We start from the raw sequence: 22,806 nt of genomic DNA on the forward strand, positions 1-22,806 counted from the left end.
CTTCGTGAAGATACTATGTTGATACTTTACTATGTTGACATGGGCCTGAAAAACATAAACAGAGATGTTGAGGTTGTGAAATGTATGTGAAATTCAGCATTACCTGCTGATGCGCCTGCGCTCTGTGTGTGCGTGTGTAAACGCGTGGGTGTGTGTGGGTGTGTAAGCTCCGTGTCGCTTGTCTGACTGCGCGTTCACGCAGGGAGCGTTCACGTGAGGCTGCGTGAATGGGAGAGAGATGTTGTCTCGTTTTCCTTTCTGTTGACATTTTTTTTTTGTTAAATTGATACAAGTAAAATAGTTTTTTACTCATTCTTTTCCCTGTGTGGGGAATTGATGATGTGGAATTGTCAGAATTGGGTTGATTTACTGTTAGAATGGTTGCAGGTTACTTTTGTGATACTGTATTTGAACCGGATTGTGGGTCAAGGACGTATAAGGCCTTTGAGTAGCCCATTTTTAAAATACTTAAAATAAAGATATTTTTGGCCATTTTCCAAACATTTGAAATGTAGTGTACACGTACATGTATGTGAAAGCTTCAAACAAAGGTATTTTAGTGTTTTTAAACCTACATCTATAGGGCAACGACCCTGGTTTTTGTTGTATGGAAATTGGATTCTTGCCGTTGAGCTGTGTATGATTGTGAAAAGCATGTTACATATCAATCATTTTCCTTTATTTTGTCTGTCGTGAAGTCACATACTGTTGATTGACGGTTTCGTCAGGGGTGGGTTTCGTCCCGTAAAATGAATGCCCTGTGTTTTTTTTGGATATGGGTCAATGACAAATAAGGCTTCCGCAGAAGGTATTTTTAAAAGAACTCTGTTGTATCTACAATATTTTAAGATTATTGCATTCCAGTGGCCAGGTATTTAGTATCTTTAGCGTCCAATTTTACAAATAAAGACGGAATAATAATTATACAAATATACAAATGAATGCATTTAATACAATATCTATTCACATCATAGTTGTCAACCATTCGTTCACTTTAACCTATTATTTATTGGTTTAAATGAATGTTTTATGTGGTCGCACCAACTGACATCAGTTGTACCACCTGACTTTTACAGCTAATTTTAAATTAGACGGGCTTCTACTTGGACACCTGTATTGGCTACCTTGGCTGTCAAGTTCATACATATCATTTTTAAATAGAATAGAGAGTTTTATGATAAAATCACATTTTCCTGGTTTTACATTGGTTGTACCATTTGACATTTTGGGGGTTTGAGATGCCAAAATGTAAAGTAACATATATTATCTGAATGTACCTGGAAGGTATTCAAACTAAATAGGTTTTATAGAATAAAGTGATATATGTCATAAATTGATTAACATTATTTTAAAGGGAAATAATGCGCCCGGTCACCAAAATATGCATGCCATGTCGTTGACCCATATAGTGTTCATGAGCCTACTGTCATTGGCTCTGAGGGGCAGTTTGGAAGTGCTTATTGCAGTATGTTGTTGTTATCTTGGTTGCGAGTGAGTCCTGAGACGAGTGCGTTAAAGCTTCTCTGGACCTGTTGACCCATTTTGGCTGAACAGGGGCATCAACCCCTGTCCGAACTGCAGTTTGTTGCCACAAGGGTTGCGTTTCTGGGTCATGTCATTTCGGGGGAGGGCAGATCCCTCTCACCTGGCAGGATTAAGGCCATTCAAAAGGAGAAACGCCAGAACTGGTCATTAAGAAACAAATTATGTAAATTCTGGGCTCCACGAGGTATTGTCGACAGTGGGTCTCGCATTATGCGGAAATTGAGGCACCATTGGCAGCAATTGCCCATGGAGAAGGCCTACAAACATCAGACCCTGGTACCTGGACTGATGAGGCTGACGACGCCTTCACTGACCTGAAACTGACGTTACAGACGCCTCCACTACCTGGACTGCCTGACTGTTCACGACTTTTCGTCCAGACTGTGGACGGAAAGGGGGGTTACATGACTTCAAGTGCTACAGCAAGTTCTTAACCCTTACCCTTTTGCCAACAGCGGATGATGGAGAACCACTCGCAACGCTAACATCCATTTGTTCCCCGAGACCTGAATTTGAGTGATGATGCTGTTGTAATGATGTTGTCTTTGTTCCCCAAGACCTGAATTTGAGTGAGGTTGCAATTGACAATGCTGACTTTGATCTTTTTTGTTGTTGGTTCTGCTTCCAGGGCTCCTGCTACGTGAGTTAACATTGCAGGTTTTGCTTTTGGGGCTTTTGTCCCCGATACGTTTTTTTTATTTTTCCACAGGTAGACCCATAGCGCATCACGTGGATACAATGTTCCTGCCTACACAAATTGCTGTGTGTAAATGTGATGATCACACTAACAATCTGATTTTGTCTCTCAATGAAATGTTCAAGCTGACGCAGCTGCAAAGGAAACTGCGTCCAAACAACCTTTGTCTCTCAAAGTACGATCTGTCTCCCTGCTACTTCCGTCCTCGGCTGTGACCTCGGTTGAGATTGGTGAATTGTAACTAAGGGCTTTGCACACTGAAATATGGTCCTGGGAGGATGCGGACTGCAGGGTAATTAACAGGGTGTGAATGGGGCCCGACGGCCGGCCATGTCTCCCCAAGAATTTTTTCCCTCACTTTGCTTAATTGACACAAGGTTTCATGTGTCAAGGGGTGGGGGATGGTGAGTGAAATTCGAGGGTATACGATGACACTGGTTCACGAGAGGGGGTTCACAACTCGCCCCCACCAGACAGACGTTTCAACATTTGCAGATGGATTTCATTGAACTTACACATAGTGAAGGCAAAAAGTTTGTTTTTGGTTATCATTTGCATGTTTTCTAAATGGATTGAAGCTTTTCCCACAACAAGACAGGACTCCGCCGCAGTGGCCAAGGCTTTGATGAACCTGATAATTTCCAGGGATTCCCGGGGGATTCTGGCGAAAAAATCAGTTCAGACAATGGCGCTCAGTTTGTGAGCGCGGCACTGAAACAGGTCGGTGAGTACATGGGCGTAGATATACGACAACATTGCGCCTACCACCCAGCCTAATGTGGTGCTAATGTGGCGCGCCAGAGAAGCAAAAAATGGCCTGAGCCCCTTTGAAATCCTGTTTCAAGAGACCTTTAAACAGGGATTGGGCCCGTTTAAGAGGCAGCAGCAGGAGACTGTCCTTTGTGAAGACGAAATGTTACGATATTGTGCAACCTTGTCGTCTGTTTTGTCTGATATTAACAAGCAGGTTAAGGCGACCCTCCCCAAACTGGCAGAGACGAAACTCCATGACCTCGGAGTGGAGACTACATCGTGGTGAAAGACTTCAGACGTAAACACTGGAAAGCTCGGAGGTGGAACAGACCGTTCCAAGTGCTTCTGGTGATGGAGACAGCAGTCGAGGTGCAGAGGGACGTACCACGTGGATCCACGCCAGCCACTGCCGACGGGTTCCTGATCCACGCGCACGCCACGCACCTGATCGAGAGGCCACAGCCGTGGCATCCCCTTAGGCAGTTCGGATGCGGCCTAAGGGTGGCGACCAGCGTCCTACTGGTCGTCTCCTTAGGGGTGAGGTTGCTTCTGCTGCTGTTGGAGAGCCTGCACGATCACACGTCACAGACCAACTGCACGACAATCTCACCTCCCCCAGACCACGATTCTGAGGCGGCACCTACCCCTCTTTGGCTGGTGAGAAGGGCTGCTGTTAACACGACCAACATGACCAACACGGCGTTGCAGCTACAGGACAACATATGGTTCCGTACCATGACCACTGTGACGAGGCAGCTGACCAACGAGATCGATGTGACACATGTTGTCGGACACCTGAATGAATTGTTGCATTTGCAGAGGAGGTCCTTGTTTTCCATTTCAGGGTGGGAAACTGGACTGTTCAACCTCTCTGCCCCTGAACTGACTATTCTTTTGGGTTTGTGTGTTTTTCTGTGTTTTATTGTGCCATGGGTGAAGAAACTAGTAGCTTCTGCCATTCCCACCGCACCTGGACGGTTTGCCCAGGAGATGGACCACAATGATGAGTGGGTTCCTCCTTCCATGGAGGATCCAGAGCTACTTTAATTTATATTCTGCATTAATCCTTCCTCAGGTTGATGATGTTTTTTTTTCATTTATGCTGTTTTGAACTGATTATTAGCTGTTATGTCCTGTTGACAGGTCGTGAGGGAATCAAGCATTAGCCCCGTGGTACGGTGGGTTAAAACATGGAGGGTTTTGCCAGGACATGTGGAGAATTTTGTCATTTTTTTTATTATTATTATTATTATTATTATTATTATTATTTTACATGTTATCTCATTTTATCCTTGAACTGCATAGTCACACAGTGCCTCTGATTTTTTCTCTTCTCCTTTTCCCTTCATGGACTATTGTGCTGAATGTGATTTGTTTTGGTATTGTTTGAAGTAGATTAGTTTATATTCCATGTTTGGTTTTTCCCCTACGGGGGTTTTTTCCTTCCTTATCTATGATAGGGTAGCTAGACAGATTGAGTCTTTTGACTCTCCCCTTTGCCTAGTGGAGGGAGAGGTTTTGGCTCTTCTGTACCCGTGACCTAAGATCCTCTGTCGGGGTTTCTGTAACTCCCGCGTTGGAGAATGGGTGTGCTAGCGTTTGGCTGGTGCGAGACAGAGCATAAAGGTCACGGGATAGGTTATTGCAAAATTTCCTATTTTATTATGGTTTAGCATAAAAATGCTAAAAGGGGTGGAATGTAATGGAAAATTTTGGTATAACACTGTCTGTTGCCTGTTTTCATTCCTATGCTGAGGTCATGTTCCTTTGACACAGAGCCTGGCACGGTTGCCAGGGTGATGGGTGATGTTTTGTCTATTCCAGGTCCAGAGTATAAAATAACCTGTCCCTAATCTTCTTCAGCTCACTCAGGACTGTCGGTTCATGTGACCGGTTGGACTGTGTGGCTCCGTTCAATTGAATGTTTGTCCTCTTTCCATTAAATCTTCGAAAGACAGCTGAGGTGTCCTGACATTCTTTTTGAACAACAATTTTTGCCACCACAATTCTCCATCACAGCTAAATAACCCATCCATTATTTATTTATTTAGTTATTTATTTCATGAAATTGTACCGTTTTAACCAATATACAGTTTATGGACGTAAAGACGTACTGCTTTAGCCTACAAGCTAACGACATGCCAGTTAGTGCTCGCATTAGCTACTAGCATTAAAAGTTGGCTTAAGTTAGCTAATTAGCACTAATGACGACAAAAACAAAACTAATTTGAGATATAATGTTGACCAAAATATGGCTTTTAATGATTTAACATTATAACTTGTGCCAATTGGCGTATAGATCGGTCCATTTTGTATATTTATAATAAATATAACGTTAATTGTACAAGTTTGGTTTCGCTTTGCTGACTGTTCTCAGTCAGTGCAGTTATTTACAAAATGGGCCGATCAATATGTCTTCACGTCCATAAACTGTATATTATTTAAAGCAGTACAATTTCTGCGCATCATTCAGGGTTCGATTGCTTTCTCCTGTTTCTGCCTGTGACGTCATTTCAACAGTTTTTCGACTCGTAGCCACAAACTTGAATTTGTGTTCACAGTGAAGACTCGTAGAAATTAGAGTAGTGACTTTTAGATTCATGCTCACATAAAAACAATCCTAACCCTAATCATTTATTAGACTCGTGTGTGAAAGCAGAATTTTGGTTACAACCTTTTTATTTACATACAAATGTTTGTCATTACGAATAGTAACATGGACACATGTTTTTGAAAGCTATCTTACTCCATAGAGGTGTTGCTGTTTGGGTGTGGTGTTCCTACCCGGTGGAAGAGCAGCAGGTGGCGGTGGAGAGGAATCACCAGCGGGTAATGGCAGGTAGGGGGCGCCGTCCACTTCTGGAACAGAGAAACAGAGGAACGTTGGAGATTCATGAAAACTGGTTGTTCAGAATTGGACCAGCTACAAACAGCTAATCGCTGCTGAAGAGTGTGGGGTTTTTTTTTTATGGGGCTAGAACAGTCTCATAACTCACAAATGCACACGCCGATCCACAAATGCACAGGACAAAATTCACAAATGCACAGAACGATCCACACATTCGTAGGACAAGATACACAAATGTATTTTTCATGCACACACAAATATAACCTGAACTTTTTTTTGTCTTTGAGCTGCGTTGCATTTGTGTGTGACTTTTGAGACTTTCCTGACGTGACTCGATCCACAAATACGTTTTTTTTAACAGGGAAGGATCTGCAACCAATCAGATGTCTTCCTTTGTTTATTTATACGTTATATTTGTGAATCAGTCTGTGCATTTGTGAATTTTGTCCTGTGCATTTCTGGATCGGCGTGTGCATTTGTGAATTATGAGACTGTTCTAGCTCCATAGTTCTTCATGTCAGGTAATCATTTAGGCGACGTGCTCCTTAAAATAAGCTACCCATGTTGCAACAGAGAGGAGTAAAGTGGATCAGCTTACATGGTCTGGTGTTTCCACACAGTGGCAGCAAATAGCAAGAGATGCTGGGCAGATACCGAGCTCTGTGATTGGACGAGACAGAGGAAAGTCTGATGAGCAGAGCTGCAGGCTTCTTCAATGAAAAGAACAGAATAGGGAGGAAGTGATGGAGGGAGTGATGGAGGAAGTGATGGAGAGTGAGGGGTGGAAGGAGGGAGGAGACACTGGTGTGTTTTTATGGCACATTAAAGTCCATGCAAACTAAAGCTAAAGCTAGACTTGCAGATCAAACGGAGCAGAGGTCAGGGAGCTGTGAGTCACTCCGTTGTTGGGAGGATTAAATGACGTCACATCTATATGCAGCAGAGCGTAACCATGAGTTGGACAGCTGAGGATTAAATCATGCCACTAAAATACACTGAAGGCCACGTCTCTCCTTCTATACGCCCTTAAAGCATTTCCCTGTCCGTGTAGAGGAAGCACTGTGGTGTGTCTGTCAGGTCCAGCTACTGTAAGGCTATTTAAATCTGTGTTTTAAATGAGAACACATAACTGCCTCTGCATTTAAAGCAGCACAGAAGAGTATTTTCATGTTATCCCTACTATAAACATAAACCATCTAAACTGACATCCTGGTCATTGCTCACAACTCCTCCATATCTCTTTACTGCGTCATATCGGTCACCAACAACGACTAAAAGCTCCGTCCCTGTAGGGGGAGCTGTTGAGCCAAACATGTCCAGTTCTATCAGCATTCTGGGAGCTGATTGGTCCTTACAGCATCATTAGCTGCAATACTTGCTGTTGAATCTCAATATAATACTAGTATTAATATGTTGCATAACTACAGTCATATAATTCAGGCAACAGCTGAAAAACAGTTTTAATAACACTAACCCAAATCAAAGTCGAATCGAATCAAATCCTGATATCGATTCTGAATCTTCTGAATCGATTCTTTACATTTGAATCGATCCCCAGCCCTAGATAAGGTCCTGTTGGCTAAATTGAGCAGGGACCTCCTGCTCTCTCTGGAGCTTGTCAGAGGTGAGTGATGAAAAGCAGCAACTCCAGATCTGAGAACATGGTCATTAAAGCCGGTTCTGCTCAGAACATGAGTACTGAAGGAATCAGAATCAGAATCAGAAAAAGCTTTATTGCCAAGTCAGACATAATCAGACGAGAGAACACTGATGGCACCACTTGTACGGACGCCATTTCTTGGAGGAAGGATGACACTGGGATGGAGGAGGAGGAAAAAAAAAGGCATCTTCACACTGTGTATTAAATACCCAGTATCAAGGAAGATTTCTCCTGCTATAATAAAGCTAAACACTAACGTGTTTAGCTTCATTAGTGTTAGCGGGGGGGGGTATCTTATCCCCATGGCTCATCTCCCTCGACACCAACCACCTCCGATCAGCCTCCCCTTTTGTCAAGCTGCTGAAATACGCAGATGACGCCACCATGGTGGGGCTGATCAGAGACGGCAGGGAGGACGACTACAGGTCAGAGGTGGAGAGGACAGTGAACAAGTGCAGGGATACGACCTCATCCTCAATGAAGCTAAAACTGTGGAACTGATCACTGACTTCCGTAAAGACTCTCCCGTCAACCGTCATCATCAACAACCAACCATCTCTACCACAGACTCAGTCGAATTCCTCGGCTCACACATCAACAATAACCTGAACTGGGACCACCACATCACTCATCTGCTCAAAACAGCAAACCAGAGACTATTTCACCTCAGACAACTAAGAAAATACAGAATCAGGAAGAAATTAATGGTCCAATTCTACACTGCCATAATTCAAAATATTCTGTGTTTATCATTCACCATATGGTACGGGAATACATCCAAACATACACTACACAGACTGGACAGGATCATTAAAAGAGCTTCAAAAATCACTAAACATGAACTCAACACACTGGACTCCCTTTACAAACACCACACCATCACAACTAGAATAATTGAGGACCCTCACACCCTGCTAGCTATCCGCTCCCAGAGGAGGATTATTTAGTCACTGGGTAAAAGGAACAAGAGATACAACGACCCTTTCTTTCCCTCGGCTGTAAAACTGCTAAATGCTTAACTCCTTGTCCTTTTTCGGTTTCCTGTCTGATATGTTGTGTTCCTTGTCCAGTTTTGTCTGCATTGTTATGTCTCTGTCTTTTTCCACTGGTTCTGTGTTTTGTATTGCTGTGGTGTTGCAGCTTCCACCTGCACCGTGAAACTAATTCCACCAGCCGAGCCGTGTGGCAATAAAAGGAAGTTGAGTTGAGCTGCTTTTCCCGGTCCGACACTGTCTGCTGTAAATTTTACAAACTATCCAAGTAAGTATGCAAGCTGCGATTTAAATTCATGGACTTTTTGTTTTCTTGGACATTTGTTGCTTTTCTTGGAAGCTACTGCTAGCATGCTCCGCTCCTTGCTTGGTGTTGAGTCTCATATAAACTGTAGTCTTTGGTCCCGTTAACTGTCCTACAGCAGAGCAGACATACCAACATGTTTGTCTGGGTAGAAATATGTTTTGGATTCCAGTTGAATGATTCTCCAGTTAAAAGTTTCCCTTCCCTCTGCGTAAACGTAACCTTTCTTGAACATTTCTGCTCCCGACCCGTCACATCGACCACTACACTGTTGTAGGAAATAGCTTCATTTTTGACATTTAAACATCTAGTGGGCAGAATGACATCAAGGTGCAGATAACGAAAGTAGGATGTACTGCACGATATTAAGTTATGAAAACATGGAGTATATTGGCTTGTTACCATCTGTAAAGAAATTAATATCATGCAAACTGAGACAAACTGACATTTGGCTGGAAAAACCTTAATTTGTCCTCCGAGATTAATAAAGTGTTATTGAATGGACTTTGGCAGACATGTGATTGTTCATGCAGTGAAACAGAGGAGAACATGGCGGCTGTGTAGAAGGTCTGGAGACGAGGATGATGAGGACGATGTGCAGAGGAAGCAGGAGTATTTATATATAGTATTTATTGGTTACCCGTTTCCATGGCTGCTCTCCAGTGCTGGATCTCTTCTTTCAAGCTCATGCTTTCCTTCTCCAGCTCGTTGCATCTTCTCGTCGCTTCATGTAAGGCTCTGGTGGAGGAAGAGGAGAGTTTACAGCAGAGTTAGGAAACCCTGGTCCTCCAGCGCCGCTGTCCTGCTGGTTTTAGATGTTTCCTTGCATCAACACACCTGATTCTAGTCAGAGATGCACCGATTGAGCGACAACTGATCGGTTTTGATCTGGTTTTCCGGCTCTCGGTGAATGCAGACGCTTTTCTGCTCCTCTCCCTCCCTATCTGCCCTGCTGCTGCTTTTGTCCTGTCTTGTCTTTTTAGAGCCTCTCCTTTTCACTCCTCCGAAACTCTACAATCATGGAATTGATTAACTGGTCTCTCAGCACAATTGACCAAATTTTTGCAACGAGAAGTCAGGGGGTAAGGGAGCCCTCCTGCCCCAATGGGACATTTTTTGCCGGTGTCATAACCCTGGCTCAAAGGCCATGACAAAAGAAGGGGAAAGGACGCAACGTACTAGTAAATTAAGATATTTATTAAGGTAAATCAATAATCACAAATAAGATAAGGAATGGGATGTGTAAAGTCAGTAAAATCAGTAGTATGCATGTGGGTGTGTGTAAATGTGCTGTATGGTGTTGTGTGTGCAAAAGGCTCAACAAAACCAAAAGGAGTGCTGCCAGGATGAAGAGAGAGAGAGAAAGACTGAAGCCCCAGCCTTTTCTCTTCCTGAGGAGCACCCAGCCCAGGTGCTCCAGATCTAACAATCAGCTGGCTCCACCTCGAAGAGGAAAACAGAGAGAGAGGGACTGAGACACAATATAACATAGGCCATCACAGCCGGATACACGATGGATTCCTGGAAGCATTGGAGGATCCTGTGTCTGTCCATTCTGTCGGTCGAGGACGTTGAAGATGCTTCATAATTGGATTAATGATAACAGGATTTCTGCTGTTTGGAGCTGGAGGATTCCTAGTATATCGACAAACGCATAAGTCGTCGACAGCTGTTCTGGCTCTTTCAGAGCTGCCCGATGTGGCTGAGGGGCTCTGGACCAACACTCAGACTCTAACGCTGGGAGAGCTAAATCGCAAGCTAGATGCGATTCTTGAACAGAATCGCAGGCTGGCGGCGGCCTTTGAGCTCATTGGCAAGATGGAGAAGACCTTGGAGAAGTTGGAAGCTCGGCTTGGGGGAAATTGATCACAAATTCGTCTGTTTGGAGTCGCCATTGAGGAACCAGAGACTGAAGGCAGACGGAAAATTACTGAGTCTGTCTGTTTTCTTTTCAATACAATTGTTGATTCTATAATCTGACCTTGACATAGCAGCCTGGCCGGCTGCTCCAGTGTCAAAATCTCCCTGGTGGAATGAAAACCATGGTGCTCTGCCCCCACTAGCCCTCCCCTCTCCCAGGAACATCTGTGGACCTCTTTCAGAACTGTACCGGGCCGTCTGATAACATCAAGGACAATAGCTGAGGAGTAGCTCTGGGGCGAAGTTCACGGACTTACCGCTCACACACACACCTGCTTACTGATAACCACCTCCCTCATTCTCAACGCCTTCCCCAGCTCCCCTCTCATCAGCCCCCCAAACACAGTCTCCGGGTTTGAGCGCCACGAAGGCTGCAGCGATCACTTGGATGCACCGTGCCGGGATCCCCCCCCAGTAACCCTCCCCCCATATCCACATGCAAGCCTTCGTGATGATGTTGTTGCATTGTGGGCCGAGGTGTTTTTTGCACCTTGACACTGCATATTTACACACAGTGTGAAGATGTTTTTTTTTCCTCCTCCCCTATCCAAGTGTTAATCTTGGAAAAAAGGCGAATAATACTATCTGTGTCGCCGCCGGTGTATCCGAAGTCAAATACATTGTTTTTCTAAATTGCCAAATAAATCTGATTCTGATTCTGAGATCGGAAAATAGTTCAGAGCAGCCAATCTGATAACGTTTACAACAACAAACGCCACCCGCGAGAGCGTTCCCACACCTCAGACTGAGCTGTCCTGAAGGGGCGTGGCCGTCTCTAAAAGGGGGCGTCGGCCTCGCCGGTATGGGAGTTTTACAATGTCCGAAAAGAACAACAAATTTGTAGTTTGCAAAGTGTGTCCAAAGGAAATACCCCGAGGAGGAATGTTACACAAGAATTTCAACACAACGAAGCTGATAAGACATTTGAACGTTTTTCACATGAAGGAGGATAATGAATGCAAACGCCTGCGTACAGATAAAGATGGCCAAACAGATTTGGCGTACAAGGTATAGTGGTGGGTAAGATGTTTACAGCCAGAGACAAATCTGTAGGCACAATGACTCATTTATGTACACATCACCATAATCCATCAGATCATTAACACATCACCATTATCCAGCAGATCATTCATAAACACATCACCATAATCCAGCAGATTATTCATGTACATCACCATTATCCAGCAGAGGCAGGAATGTTGATGTTACCAGAAACTTCCTAGCACTGAGGGAGTAGCAGCTTTGTTTCCAAAGAAGAATCCTAACTTCACCGTGAGCTCGGAGACCAGATTTGTGATTTGATTGGTGGCAGCTCACTTGCGTTTGAAAAACAGCATAAATTTTGGTTTTGTCTGAGTTTAAAACAAATTTTAGCTTCTGCAGGCGAGACTGTACAACAGATTGTAAAAAGTCAAAGTCCTGTACAATAGATGACGCACAACGATAAATAATAGTAACAGATACCTCTGCATGTGTTCATCAACCAGTGATGTTAGCTTGGTCTCCTCTTCAGTGTCGATGGTGATGTGGGTGGAGGCGCTAGCAGCTCCTAGCGGGATAACTGCAGCTGCTAGCGGGGTAACTGCAGCTGCTAGCGGGGTAACTGCAGCTCCTAGTGGGGTAACTGCAGCTGCTAGTGGGGTAACTGCAGCTCCTAGCGGGGTAACTGCAGCTGCTAGCGGGGTAACTGCAGCTCCTAGCGGGGTAACTGCAGCTGCTAGCGGGGTAACTGCAGCTCCTAGCGGGGTAACTGCAGCTGCTAGCGGGGTAACTGCAGCTCCTAGCGGGGTAACTGCAGCTCCTAGCGGGGTAACTGCAGCTGCTAGCGGGGTAACTGCAGCTCCTAGCGGGGTAACTGCAGCTGCTAGCGGGGTAACTGCAGCTCCTAGCGGAGTAACTGCAGCTGCTAGCGGGGTAACTGCAGCTGCTAGCAAGGGAGAAAGCTTTTCCTGCAGAGAATCTGCAAGCTGGACCATCTGGAGGAAAAAAAACACATGGACTCAAACTTGTAATTCTCACTTTGTCCTGTAAACATTGCAAAAGTTTTGGCACCAATACAAATGATAGTCTTTGCAAACCTTATAGTATCGTGTACTGAAGCTTTGATTCAGACCCACTTGAAAATGTAATAAATTCCCAATAATGTAATAAGGTATTACATTATCGGTAAAAATGTTGTTACAATATCAGTCAGAATATTTTATTACATTATTGGTGAAGTTATTACATTATTGGATTCTATTGCATTTTCGATTGAGTTAAGTGCAAATTTTATTACATTTTAAGGCGTTATTACATTTTCAGGAAATTATTACATTACAGGGTGCTACAAGGAGAATTGAAGGAGACTCATCTTGCCTTTCAGAAAAAACCAGGGAGGGATTTTGAGGACAAGGAAAGTTTATTTCTATACAACATTTCGATGACAGTTTATGGTGAATGGGATCCTCAACTTGTGGCACAACTCTGCATTTATCCAGGCTGAGGCTGGATTTGACCGAATTGTTTCTGCTTATTCACCTACTACTACTCATCAGATCGGGACTCGAATAAAGCAGCAAGGAAATCCTTTCTGTTAGGATTCGGTCATGACATTGACATCCGTCATCCCAGACTCTGTGATGCACTGGGGGCCTGTCCGGGATGTACTACTCCATTTAGCGCTAAGAAAGCATGGGAAAGACTCCAGCAGACCCATGTGACCCTATATAGGAATAAACGCTATAGAAAATTGATAAATGGATTACAGATGAAGAAAAGCCTGAACTGTAAATATTAAGTCTTTGAGGAAATGTGATGTATTCTCCAATAACTTATGAAATGCTTCTAGATATAACATTGGTCATTATTTAAGCATCATCACCATCACCATCACCATCATCATCATCATCATTTATTTAACTCACGACCATGATCACATGGTACGGAGCTCAAGTATACAAACGATTGTACATTTACAGGAGAACTGAAGACTGAAGACTCACCAGTTCCCCTGGTGGAAATGGGTCATCTCCCACCTCGACCTTCGTCTCCTTGACCTTCGTGTCCTCCGTCTGCATCACGATGTCTCGATCAAAGTCGACGGCACTTAAGAGAACAGCTAAGTTAAACCTTTCAAACACTGAAAAGCTCAACTGGAAACTCATTAAACTCATTAAAGTCACTGGTGCACAAAAACATATTGCTGGTGATTGTGAGCTCACCTGGCAGCGGTGTACGAGTATCCAACAAAAGCCAAGTGGACGCCTAAAGGAGTCGCGTCCTCGACGTCGGAAAGCATTTCCTGCAGAACGCAACAAAGCACTTTTCACTCCACAAGCTTGGTTTATGTCTGAAGGCTCCTCCTTTGGAACAGATACACATTAATCCAGTATTGAATTTGTGACTCGATGTCATAAAAGATAAAAGCGGGAATAATTTCCATTAAAATAGTTTTTTCTTTTTCTAAAATAGTACTTGTGCCCACAGATCCTTCACCAGTCAGCCTTGACATTGGCTGCGTTTACATGGGAAGTTTAATTCCTCTTTAATTCAGAATTCAGAATCCGCCCCCCTATCCAATCAGAACCTTCTCAACCCCCAGACCTTAAGAGGAATTGGAGAAAGCCGATCAAACGTGTTTTCCATGTAAACCTCAATTCAGAATTACTATTTCCATGTAAACTACAAGGAAAATAGTTTAATTCAGAATTATTTAATTCAGAATAATTAATTCAGAATTTAAAAACACCATGTAACCGTGGCCATTATGGTCAACTTTGTTGATGACACAGCTTTTTGTATCGCAGTACCCTGAAAAAGGGTAGCATCTAAACAAACATGCTAACATGCAAACATTCACAATTCTGAATTAAAGAGGAATTAAACTTCCCATGTAAACGCACTGATTGAACTACACAAAGAATGACATTTTCTTAGGGGACAGAAAGACGCCACCCGAGCTACCATTTCACTGAGACAGTCGTCTACGATGTCGAAGTTGGACGTGTCTGCGGGACCGGAGACGTCGGGCAGGAAGGGAGCGGGAAGGTCGTGCAGCGAATCCCAGTCAATCTCGGAGAAGAACTGGTGGGTCCGGAAATCACCGAGGCCGTTTCTCCCCAGACGGGTTTCCCTGTCGCACACGAGTCCGGAGATGAAGGAACTCGCCTCGTCCGACATCTCAGAGTCCGGAGGAGGGAGTTGGAAATTATCCTGGAGAGAAAACACGATGGAGGGCAGAAGGTTTAATTTGTAAAAGAGAAGGCACTGATTCACACCAACAAATGTTGAGATTAATATTGAAGTACAATTTCAAGAAAAAGGTCCAAATGTCGAGAAAAAAGTCTAAATTTGGAGATTAATGTTGAAATACAATTTCGAGAAAAAAGTCGAAATTTCGAGAATAAAGTTGAAATGTTGAGGAAAAAGTCAAAATTTCGTGAATAAAGTTGAAATGTCGAGAAAAAAGGCGAAATTTCGACTTTATTCAAAAAATTTCAACTTTATTCTTGAAATTGTATTTCAACATTAAACTTGAAATTTCTAATTTTTTTCTCGAAGTGCACAATACAAAAAAAATCTTCCTCCTCTCAAATATTTATTTCAAGAATAAAGTTGAAATTTCGTGAATAAAGTCAAAATTTCGAGAATAAAGTTGAAATACAATTCGACTTTTTTCTCGACATTTCGACTTTTTTCTTGAAGTGCATAATAAAAAAAAATCTTCTTCCAAAATATTTTTATTTTTCTCCTGCCCTGATACTCTTCCATATAGCTTACTGTTTGAAAAGGGGGGGAGTTAGAAATCAATGTTATATTTATGTTGCATATAAACTAAAATAATATGAAGAAAAATGATAAAAGCAATCAGATATTGGCAGAAGTTACATGTCTGTGCATGTACCTAGAAGTTAAAGATCTTAGCGTAAGTTTCTGTTCATGTACCTGGAAGTTAATGATCTTAGTTTCTGTTCATGTACCTGGAAGTTAATGATCTTAGCGTAGGTTTCGGAGATGGACTCGGCGTAGAACGGCGTGGTCCCCACCAGCATCTCGTAGCCGCAGATACCGAGAGCCCACCAGTCGCACTCGAGACCGTAACCCCCGTTTCCCTCCACCGTCCTCAGAATCTCCGGGGACAAGTAGTCCGGAGTCCCGACGGCCACCAACGAGCGGATCTGAGGAAACCGACATTAACAGGATCATTAAAATAATTACAAAGAACCAGCGCAAAGTTTCCCTCTGTCAGGCTTACTTGTTAGCAGTGCGGTGTAAACTCTCACCATGCCATCGCTCTGGAGTCTCAGGCAGGAACCGAAGTCGCCCAGTTTCACGTGTCCGTCGGCCGCTAGCAGGACGTTGTCAGGCTTGATGTCTCTGTGGAGGGCGCAGGGGGATTTAAAGGTCCACCCTTTTGCAATCTTTCATCCCTATTCCCTATGAAACTGGTCTAAGGGGGTCAGGACTACATGCACGCTAGAGGTTGATCTGTGATTGAAGTGTAAAGGACAAATATACAGATGAAATTGATGCTCATGTGAGTAGAAAGTAGTTTTTACACAACAAAAAAATCTCTGGAAGCAAAGTTTGGCTTCTCTTTTGTTTTGTAGTTTGTTTGTTTGTTTGTTGTCAATCGTGCACCTCTTAAAATTAAAGCTTTGAAAAGCTGAAGGATTATTTCGGAGTGATTCCTTCATTGTGACAATAGAAACAGCGAGTTTACAGATTGAACCCCATTCTGATGCAGCCAAAGTGTTGAGGACATTGTTGTATCTGCTGACACCAACTAGACAAACACAGAAACAGGATGTCGGCTCAGAGAAGAGCAGCAGTGTGAGGGGAAGTGATGTGGGTGTTTCAGTAAAGAGGAACTACGTTTGGCTGCAGGTAAAACAACATCTCTGTTGTTTTACGTCCAGAGAACCAGGACCACACACTATAGTTACAACTGGTTACTGTGTTCCTGCAAAGAGCCACATCAACTACCCATGATCCCTCACTCCATCAACTACCCATGATCCCTCACTCCATCAACTACCCATGATCCCTCACTCCATCAACTACCCATGATCCCTCACTCCATCAACTACCCATGATCCTTCACTCCTGCTCTCTCTGAGACATAAACATACCATTAGAAAACTGATGTGGAATCCTGCAATCTGATTGGTTGTTAACTGTGGCATAATGATCTGATTGGTTGTTAACTGTGGTATAATGATCTGATTGGTTGTTAACTGTGGTATAATGATCTGATTGGTTGTTAACTGTGGTATAATGAGCTTATACCACGGCTTCTATTCTAAAGCCTCATCGCGGGTTGGACACCCCCGTAGGCCAGCCTGTAAACACCTCCTAGCATCGTACCTGTGCACGTAGCCCAGCCTGTGGACGCAGTCGACGGCCATGACCATCTCGGCCAGGTAGAACTGAGCCATGTCCTCCGGAATCACGTCTCCGAACTTACTGAGCAGCGTCAGCAGGTCTCCGCCGGGGTAGAAGTCCATCACCAGGTACTAGAGCCGTTAGCGACGGGGAGACAAAGGTACAGTATGAGACCAGGCAACACCCACCCAACTGAATACACCAGGTACATGACAGGTACATGACAGGTAAATCACAGGTACATTACAGGTACATGACAGGTACATCAGAGGTACATGACAGCTACATGACAGATACGTATCTGACGGTACCAGGTGGTTGTTGTCCTGGAAAGCGTAATGCAGCTGAGTGATCCAGCGTCTGTCTCCCTTCAGCATCACCTCCCGCTCTTCCTGGTAGCAGGCCGTCTGTTCAACGAGAGAAAGACATTTCAACTTTTTTTTCTCCAAGTGCACAATCAAATTTTTTTCTCCTGCATGGCCCTAGTACTAGTAGTTTTGCTTTCATTTTTAGTTTTTGAAAATGCTAAAAAATCTCAGTGGCAGAAGCTGGTGATCGTGGACGGGTTTAAATTAGGAGCTTCAAACTAATAGGATGGGAAAGAATTATAGTTGTAGTTGATGAGGCATTGTGACACCGTGGCTGACGTGAAACTCCAGCTTCCTCCCCCCTGCAGGGGCGACACCTTTGAACTAGCTTCAACAAACACTTGAACCACGGGAATGCCATATGATGAAGTTCCTGACTGACTGTTATGTTAATACCAACTCATCTGGCCACAGACTTGAATAACGAGAACTCCCTATGGGGTAATTTACAACTTAGTGACAGTCATGCCAAATGCCCGATAACGGCATTTGGCCAGGGATCACATCTGACTGTAAATTGCTTTTGTCTCTCACTTGGCTTGTTTATTCCTGCCTTTTGTGCTTTGAACTTACTGTATAAAAGTCATGATTTCAATCATTCGTGGTCGGCACACCAACCCAGACACGCTCTGTGTAGGTCTGCTCACCGCCGGCTTACTAAATAAACTCACTACACCACAGCGGACTTCTGAACTGGTTTTGATAATATTCTTCAACATAGTCAACATGATTCCAAGACATTTGAAAACATAACTCTTATTAAGTGGATTCTCACAAACAGACCAGTTTAAAGGAAGCTGTTTCGTAGTCTGGAGAACGAAGACTGAGTTTAGTTTCTACCTCTCCTCTCCTCAGCATGTGCCACTTATTCATAATCTTTAGAGCGTAAACTTGCTGCGTTCGTCTCATCTTCACCACGGCAACCTGGAGACAGAAAACACAAAGACGTCAGTAACGTACAGATCTCTGTTTGAAGATCGGATAGATAAACCCTGAACTCTCCGAGCCTTACGGCACAAATTTATATCAATAGTATTGCAATTCAATTTTGTTTTTCATTTAACTTTATTTATATAGTACGGAAGAGTATTAGGGCCAGGCAGGAGAAAAATTTAAATAATATTTTAGAGGAGGACATTATTTTTTCATTTATGCACAAAATTCGAAATGTTCAGAAAAAAGTTGAAATGTCGAGATTAATGTTGAAGTACAATTTCGACTTTATTCTTGAAATTGTATTCCTGCCAACACACCAAATAGAGAGAGCTCGCATTCTTGTCGTACACTGGATGCACAATGACAATAAAGGCTTTAATTTCCGTTAAAGTTCCGGTTCCTGCTCACCTCGCTGAACGAGCCTCGGCCAATCACCTTCAGGATGTCAAAGTCGTCTCTTTTGATTCGCATCTTCTCCACTCGCCTCACTATCGGCCCGGCTGATTGGACGAGAGCAGAGACACACACTTTACTTTACTTACCTCAATACAGATAAATAGCCTAAATGATATTAGATATTAGCTCCTGGTCACAGAAACTTTCATATTGACTTAAGTGAAATCTGAGATTCATTTATAGTGTGTATATTCTGATTTTCCAGAATTTCAGAGGCTCAATTTTGTCTTCAACTGTGACATAGACAGTTTAACTTCACAGGCAGAAAGACACACATCTTACTGCAGACCATGGGTGAAGAAAGGATTGTGAGCAGTGATGTGGTGTCTGGCTTGGAAGTGAGCAGCTTGGACTGTAATGATTTTCTGGAGCTCCCTGAGGCATATTCTCAAAAAACCATTCCTGCGACAAAAGGTAATATCCCTTTACAAGAAGATGTCAACAAATGGCCACTGGTGGTGTGACTTCCAAAAATAGAAGCAGATATAGGGCTGCTTATTGGGACTAATGCACCAAAGGCTATTGAGCCCTGGCAAATTATTGCCAGTGTAGAGGACGCTACGGTCCATACGCTGTAAGAACACGCCTTGGTTGGACCATTAATGGAGCACTGCGAGAGATCACTGGCCATAACACAACATCTGGATTGATGCAGGTTCAAGCAAACCAAATAGCAGTTACCCGATTGGAGGAACTCTGGAATCAACAGTTTCAGTGTGACTTTTCTGCAGCCAGAGTGAGAAGCTGGAGATGTCTAGGGAAGATCGTCAGTTACTTAACATGGTCACACAGTCAGCCAAACTTGTGGATGGACATCATAGCATTGCTCTGCCATTGAGAGACAAAGAACTAAAGATGTCGAACAACCGAAAGGTAGCTGCGCAACGTGCTCTGAACTTAAGGCGGAAGTTTGTGAAGAACCCAGCGTGAAGAAGAAGAAGAAGAACCCAGAGTACTCAGCATTCATGGAAAGCATTATCAACAGGGGGGTATACTGTGAAGGTACCCGACATGGACATCAGCCGGGACGATGGTCGTATATATATATATATATACTGTATATATACGCTCCGTCCTCCGGCGGTGGGCTATTATTACCCCCCACTGAGTGTGGTGGTGATTTGACACACAGAGAGTGTGTTTGAACTTTAATAATCTCCCAGCTGTCTCTGGTTCTACTGTTGGACATAGTTTCATCTGCTGCAGGTCCAGATCGACACCTTTGAGCAGCTTTTACGACGACACGACTGACGACCAGGGGCCTCATTTAAAATGGACTGCGTAGGAGTCATACTAAAAGTGCACGTACGCTCAAAAGCCGAAAATGCCGGGCGCAAAAAAAAATCCGGATCTATAAAACCGCGTGCACGCACACTTCCACGTAAGGTTCTCTTTATAAATCACAGTCCAGCTGGAAGGCTGCGCACGTGAATCCGCCTGGTATCCCCGCCCTCTACACGCCCACTTTCTACCGAAAATGGAATCATTTTGCATATGAATGAGCCTGCTGAGCATGCGCAGTGGCTTCCTGCAACCTGTTCGGCTTCAGAATGAATGAATGAACGTGTCGAGCCACCGTGCCACTGAATTTCACTGAGATCTGAGATCTAGATGTTGTTGATGAGGAGGAGGACAGGAAAACCACATTATTTTGTTGTCACAGTAAAAGTAGAAAAATAAATAGTATAAAATAAAGAGAGTGAGTGCGCAGCACGCCGTTGCTGCGCGGAACGCCGTGAGTTCCCCGGCGCAACAGGGGGACACACGTCCCCCCGTCTTTTCAAAATCATGTTTATTTTCCCCTTACTTTTTACAGTTTAAAAACTAACGGTAGGCTCAGCCTTAAATTGCAAATTATCAAGACACTGTATGAAAGCGATACGAGAACGGCCCCGCAGCCCTGCTTCACCCCCCCCCCCCCCCCCCCCCCCCCCCGCTCCCCCTCCTCCTCTCTCCCCTCAGAGCGGCTCAGGGCGGGTTTATGGTTCTGCGTCACCAACGCAGAGCCTACGGCGTAGGTGCGCGTCGCCGCGTACCCTACGCCGTAGGCTCTGCGTCGTTTTAACGCGGGGCCATAATTTAGGCACCATACACCCGCACGTAAAGGTTTCACGCGCCCGTAAAACTCATATATATGAAAACAAATCTGAGTCCCTTTAGGGAAGAAATGAGGGGCTCCGTGGGGCTCCCTAAACGCAGCCCCTCATTTGTTCTGTCCTAAAGCGGTGGAGGAGGTTCCCGGCGTGTCACCGCGGCTGCAGCTCCAGCAGCACCAGAGTCCTGACTGATGCTTCACACACAGAGGAACACGATCAGCGCTATATTATTTTATTTTATTACTTTATTATTTTAAGTCTGATATATTTTGTCATATGTGATGACATTATTAAGAGTGTTACATGAATCTGGCTTCATTTCACCACCTCACAGCCTGCGTCGCCAGTTCCCCGTGTCTTAAGTAAATTCTTACGGGAGGGTCCTAGTTGCCGTAAAGATAAGCAGATTTTTCGGTTAGTTTTTTCTTTTTAGATCCGAGGATTTGCGTAGAAGGCGGCTTCCGCAACTTTCAGGCGCTTTTTCTGCGCAAGCAAGCTTTATAGATGAGGCCCCAGCTCTTTGAGGGACAACTTTCAGCTGCCAACTAGAGTATGGGCACCCCTCAGACTGAAAAGGATTTCTGCACTAACTTGTCATTAACTTTATTACTACGCCTTGTGTTCCTTCTGGCAGGGGGATTGCCAATGGAAATTAGCCTTTTGGCTACAATTGGGTGCATTTACATTTTTAAATTGTTCATTATTGTTCATTGCCCCTCTATAACAAAGAAATGAGAAATGAAATAATTGTGATCTGACTGTCACGAACAGAGTTGTGCAGACCGTACAGAACATTCAGCCTAACCCTAACCCTTAAGCCTGATTTAAGGTTCTGCGTTAAACCAACTCAGAGCCTACGCCGTTGCTCTGACGACGTTGCCGTGACGCCGTTGCTGTGACGCCGTTGCTGTGACGACGTTGCCGTGACGACGTTGCCGTGACGACGTTGCCGTGACGCCGTCGTGAACCTTCGGACTTCTCCGTCTCTCCATTTCTTCGCGGTGCTAAACCCCCCAAAGCGTTAGTTTATACTTTGTTTAGCTTCCGGCTTTTCTGGTCACAGTGAATCAAAGAGATAAGGGCAACTATTGTGCAAAAAACCGAAACAATCATCACACACACGAAGAAAAGAGCGCTGAAAGTTCACGACTGCTTCACGAACCGGAGACTGGAAATGCGTTGCTACCAAGTGAACCAATCACAGCCTCTCGGTCTGCGTTTGGTCTGCATCGCGTCGACGTGTAGTTACATTTTTTTGGGAGGTGCTACATCAGGCTACGGCGTAGCTAGGGAGAGACTCCCGCGTAGCCGCGAACCTACAGCGTAGGTTTAACGCAGAACCAGAACTCAGCCTAACCCTAACCCTAACCGCTGACTCAGCGTTCAGCCTAACCCTAACCCTAACCGCTGACTCAGCGTTCAGCCTAACCCTAACCCTAACCGCTGACTCAGCGTTAGGGATGGGAATCGAAAACCGGTTCTTGTTGAGAACCGGTTCCCAATGTTTCAATTCCTTGGAATCGTTTGCCTTTTTTGCAAACAATTCCCTTAACGATTCCAGTGGGCGCCAATGACGTCACCGCATTCGCGCCCAGCAGGAAAACATGGCGACGAAGCGGCATAAACGCTCGAAAGTTTGGTTACATTTTACCAAAAAGGCTGACAACAGGGCGACTTGCAATGTGCACATTTCAAAGGGAAGAAACACTAGCAACATGCAAAAGCATTTGCATATACAGCATGCAATAACTTTTAATGAATGTTGCGTGTTTGATCTTGTAAAACCTGCTATCACTAACTACTAACGTTAAATGAATCCCTTCTCATGCATTACATTTAGATAACCATGACGAGAGACTAAGAGT

General features: G+C 44.1%; 1 protein-coding gene across 1 annotated transcript in view; it reads right to left on the minus strand.

Moving 5' to 3' along the window:
- LOC133459403 (myotonin-protein kinase-like) overlaps positions 1-22,806 on the minus strand; it is a 28,401-nt gene that overhangs the window by 2,625 nt on the left and 2,970 nt on the right. The window contains exons 2-14 of the mRNA XM_061739297.1: positions 18,798-18,889; positions 18,294-18,377; positions 17,397-17,492; positions 17,068-17,216; positions 15,984-16,077; positions 15,681-15,878; positions 14,665-14,913; positions 13,923-14,002; positions 13,704-13,806; positions 12,184-12,695; positions 9,440-9,537; positions 6,442-6,503; positions 5,780-5,854 (exon numbers count right to left, since the gene is read on the minus strand). Of these exons, the coding sequence (XP_061595281.1) occupies positions 5,780-5,854; positions 6,442-6,503; positions 9,440-9,537; positions 12,184-12,695; positions 13,704-13,806; positions 13,923-14,002; positions 14,665-14,913; positions 15,681-15,878; positions 15,984-16,077; positions 17,068-17,216; positions 17,397-17,492; positions 18,294-18,377; positions 18,798-18,860 (1,863 nt within the window). The 5' untranslated portion in view covers positions 18,861-18,889. The remainder of the gene's footprint in view (positions 1-5,779; positions 5,855-6,441; positions 6,504-9,439; positions 9,538-12,183; positions 12,696-13,703; positions 13,807-13,922; positions 14,003-14,664; positions 14,914-15,680; positions 15,879-15,983; positions 16,078-17,067; positions 17,217-17,396; positions 17,493-18,293; positions 18,378-18,797; positions 18,890-22,806) is intronic.

Source organism: Cololabis saira, chromosome 14, assembly GCF_033807715.1.
Source record: "Cololabis saira isolate AMF1-May2022 chromosome 14, fColSai1.1, whole genome shotgun sequence".
NCBI lineage: Eukaryota > Metazoa > Chordata > Actinopteri > Beloniformes > Belonidae > Cololabis > Cololabis saira.